The 4,890-nt window shown below is 27.6% G+C and overlaps 1 protein-coding gene across 1 annotated transcript; it reads left to right on the top strand.

Annotated features, from left to right (window-relative positions):
* Window positions 1-560: 560 nt before the first annotated feature.
* Window positions 561-1,356, top strand: OCT59_012458 (uncharacterized protein; the record flags this gene model as incomplete). The annotated part of the gene is made up of 3 exons (XM_066134486.1): window positions 561-628; window positions 931-953; window positions 1,046-1,356. The coding sequence occupies 3 exons, from the start codon at window positions 561-563 to the stop codon at window positions 1,354-1,356; spliced, it is 402 nt and encodes a 133-aa protein (XP_065989747.1).
* Window positions 1,357-4,890: the final 3,534 nt, after the last annotated feature.

Below are 4,890 nucleotides of genomic sequence, written 5' to 3'. Positions count from 1 at the left end.
AAGATAAATTTTAATATAAAGGCAGTTTGGTACTGGTTTTATGGATTTTTTTCAAAATAAGCAATTTTACCACTTTTGATTCATTTTATCAAAAGATGGATGATTTATGTTTCGAAGTTTCCTTTGCCACGTTCTACAAATGTTTTGATTTTCCTCTATCTTACTACATTATACCAAATTCTTCCGCTATACCGAATAATTCATTATAGCATTAACGAATTTTCTCATAACGAAGGACTGATCAGCCCGGACGCCTACTTTGTTATATCAAGGGCCGACTATATTATTATTCAGTCCTTTTTCAAAGTGCTGAAAGTTATTATGACTGTAGTCGAACAAAGGAACTGTAATAAACAGTTAAAAAGATATGAATCTGCTGCTGAATAGAGTTTCATGGGTAATCAAGACTAACTGAGCAAATATGATCTAAGGGAGAAGTCTGAGCCCAGGCTTTCTAAAGAATCAAGGTTAAATAAACAAGTAAAATCCAAAGGAGAGGTCAAAGCCCAGATGATCATATCAGCCTGGAAGGATCAGCTTAGGCTGATAGGTGGCTTATTATGACGAATAATGATGTCCAAGCCGCGGCAAAGGAAATTCACCGAAAACTTATTATTAGGGCTGAAAGGTATTTATTGCGCCAAAAGTTATACAATAATAGTTAGGAAGCTAAGCTCTAGCTGCCTCTATAAAAAATTTTTCAGAAAAATGATTACGTGTCTGAGTTTCTTCGGAATGAAAACTAGAAAAATGATCATTTATCGGAGTTTTTTCCAGAATTTTTTATAGGGGCTGAATAGAGCTTTCTAAAGAATCAAGACTAACTGATAAAATACAGTTTAAGGGACCAGCCTGGAAAGCCTCAGACATTCTGTTTGGATCAGGGAAATGCCCATGTAACTCATTATTAGTCTGAAAGGTATTTAATAGGGCCGAAAAGTTATGTATTTTCGGTAAGAAATTTTCTTTCTTTTTAATTTTCAATTAAGAATTCTACTTTATTAAAAAAAAATGAATCCTCGCTATTTTTATACTTTTCTTTTAGCAATCATTCTTTTATCGACTGCACAAGCTGCTTCCGTATCAGTAACAAATAAAACGGGAAAATTATTGAAACTTCACTGCGCTTCTGGAAGTGATAATATTGGTACAAAAATTTTAAAAAATGGAGAGTCCATGTCGTGGTCTTTCGGGTATAACATTTTCACCTTATTCTACTGTGATGCATCTCAAGATGGCATCAAAAAACACTGGGATGTCTTTGACTATGAATTAGTTAATAATTATAGTAAAAAGAGAAAACTTAGTTGGGTTGTAACCAGGTTTGGCAAGAAACTTATAACAAAAATAGTTTGATTGGGCTAAAAATTTCCAGAAATTTTTATTATCTATTCGTTTAAATAATTTCAAATATTATTATTTATCTTTATGTTAGTTGTTGTTTTATGATATAAATCAATTGTAAGTTGAAAAACGTGTAATAGTTTAGAAATTCTGTAGATTTTTTATTTCTGTTCATTTAGATAATTACAGATTGTTATTTCCGTGCTTCATATAAATAATAATTAAAAATTTCCCAATTTGGTTAATCTAAAACAATATTTTGAATGTGTCATTTAATTGAATAATTTTTCTTTCTTCGTTTAAAATTTGAATAATTTGAATGGTAACTTTCATTATAATTATCTAAAACTAAATTTGTATTTTGTATTTCAACATAATTCTCTTCTCTTCGTCTTTTGTAACTTTCTCTATCGCTATCATCATCATTTATCGCGGTTTTCAAATGGTGCGATCTTCAAAATAGCAAAATAAAAAAAAAAATCGAATTTCAAATTTGTGCAAAATAAACATCTTGACCAATCATAATTTTAATTTTTGATTACGTGACAACGAACGAAAAATTGCAAGACTTTCTTTAGAAAGATAAAAAGCAAATAACTAACACATTTTCTTCTATTTAAAAATTCAAATCTAGATACTTAAAAGATGTTTAAATTAGTTTATTGATCTTTATTGATTAAATATTAATAAAATATTAAAATATTACACTTCTTAATTGGGAATAAAAATAAAGTATTTATTTTAAAAGTTAAAGTTAAAGACTTAACTTCAACTCATAAAACTATAAACTAAAGGAAACTAGAGTACTCACATAGAGTTCGTGAAAATTTTTGGAAATTCGTTTAGTAAGAGCACTTTTTTTTGTAAATTCGAAGCTTTACACTTACAAAAATTAGACTTTAGTAAATAGATTGTAACTGTAAAAGGAATTCGAATTTGAGAATTTTATATTATGACACCACATGATTGAAGATCGCACCATTTTGAAAACGGCGATCAATATCACGTATTTCCATATCCTCATGAAACCATTTTTTTTTTCTTTCCAATAATATAATTCTTTCTTTCTTCTTTTTTTTAGTAAAAATTTCTTCTTTCCTACCTATTTCTGTGGTAAATTTCTTATTTTTATTTTTATTTTTATAATGAAGACAGAAGCCGGGATTACAGGCAACAAAAACGAAACTAAACTAGACGTATGCGAGTTAATCCAACCCCCCAACTTTGAAAGGAGTCGTCCCGCCTAATATTAAAACCCTGAACCCCCCTCCGTAGTAACTTTTTCTACATCTATTTTATTAACCTTCCTGTGATAATAAATCACGTGACTTCGGATAAAAGTTTAGCCACCAGTTTCACAATAAATTTTATGGAATTTTGTGTTACACAAGGGTTAAACAAATTTTATAATTCAGGCCAAACATATAGTGCCGGCCAGAATTATCTGTTCGCGGTCCTGAAAAAAAGACCGCGGTCCCGGTCCTACAAAGTCTTGGGACTGATTGATCTAAGACTGAGCATCTTTACGGTCAAGAACTATTTGTTGTCCGCAGACTGGAGCTGAAATCCCAGTTACGTTTGAAAAAGTTGTAACCAGGGTTGTGATTTCGGTATAATCTGGTCATAAAAAAAATATTTCAGATTGTCTGGATAAAATGTTATAACTCGAGGTTCATCCTAATTGTCAAGAAAATAGTAATTTACTTTACGACTAAGTTAATTATCAATGCGAAAATTTCATTAACAGTCGACACTAAAGCATAATTTTGACGATGTTGTAGAACTCGAGAAGCTGATTTAACCAAAGTATCTGTTCTTGTGATAGGATTTCAGCCGGAAATCTTTTTTCACCAAAAAAATCTGGACATGAAAAAATTCTCGTGACTAGAATTTTTTGTTGGAAATAATCAAACTTTTGGTCGTCCAAATTATTATGTGGAGAAAACAAAGGATAAATTCTAACGAAAGGGTAAATAACGAAGGGAAGACGTAAAAAGAAAAGAAGAGTCAAAATCGGCACGTGCATCGACTCTGCAAATATCAAAATTGAGGAAATTTAAACGATAATATCATGTTGTTATGTATACTGTACGCTTTTTCAACAGAATAATATTTCGGTAGTATATCGATAGTTTATTTTTATTATTTTACTTATAGTATATTCTCATATCTGTTAATATTGTAATTTGTTATGCCTTATTATTCTGTATTATGAGACTTCCTAATAAAATGTAACAAAAGAATCACATTGAATGATTATTACTTAAATTCAATGCTTATAAATTAGGAGACTTTTTTCGTTTTCTTTACTGATTTCAAAAAAAAAAAATTGGAAAGAATGTACTTTGCATTTTTTTTTTACTTTCAAGTAAATTAATAAATTAGTAAATTAGTAATTTAGTGATTTATCATATTTAAGTAATTAATATTGTAAATGTAATATTTATATAATAAACTGTTTGTTATAGATAAAAGCGGATTTTAAAGAAGTTTATAAACTTTAAGAAAATTTATGCCCATTTACAAAAATTTTTTTAGATAAAGTTTGAACTTTGTTGAAATACTCCAGAATATATCGTAAATCTAATTAATATTATATATTTATTAAAGAATTTTTCCATCATTTTTTTATTATTATATCTTTTTACGGAAAGGGTCAAATTAGTAGACCTACAGATTACAGTACAAGAAGAAAATAAAATAGAATGCACATGAAATTCATTAAAATGCAGTTCCTTCTTGACACCTATATAATTTTTTAGATTTCAAAAATAGTATTTCTTCGAGCGCTTTCTAAACTTCGTAGATTCTTATTTATATGAAATATTTTTTTTTTTATATTTATCAGTTGAAAAAAAGAAGTATTTTAATACGAGAAAGAAAAATATAAAATATAAGGAGTATGAACATATGAACATAAATTTATAAATTTATATAGCACTCTAATAAACTATAATTTTTAAATTCCCTAAATAAATGTTCTACCTTGAACGTTCATATTTAGTAAGTAAATTCTATAAAATATCTTAAAATTTAGATTTTAGACTTTGTTAATTTCTGAGGATTTTATGGGAGAATTTCATGTACTAATGCAATAATGTATAGTTGTATACTTTTTTAGCATCATCTCTTGATCTAAAATGCATATCTATTTATTGGAAGTTATACACTCGTTTTATTATTTTTTTCTCTACAAAACAAAGTTAGACTCCAAAGTTTGTAAAATTTCATTTGGGATCGAGCGATGAGCGTGAAAGTCGTAAAAGGTGTTCAAACAACTCATTTTTACATTTATCCAAATACGAGACAATCCAAAACAATCAATTTCAAAATTTTAGAAGTATTTTTTATATTGTAAATATTTAAATATTCAAACTTTATTTAACAATATGATGGATAATATATAATAAAAAATAATAAAAATTGAATTATTTAAATTACAAACCTAGAAATATCATGAACTAAGTGTTTAAATAATTCATAATATATATATATATAATAAAAATAATGTTATAATATTGTATATAATTTCCGAAAGTGTTAAAT

This window comes from Rhizophagus irregularis, chromosome 2 (assembly GCF_026210795.1).
Source record: "Rhizophagus irregularis chromosome 2, complete sequence".
NCBI classification, from domain to species: domain Eukaryota; kingdom Fungi; phylum Glomeromycota; class Glomeromycetes; order Glomerales; family Glomeraceae; genus Rhizophagus; species Rhizophagus irregularis.
The sequence above is the reverse complement of the archived record's forward strand: the minus strand, read 5'-3'. Positions and strand labels throughout refer to the sequence as shown.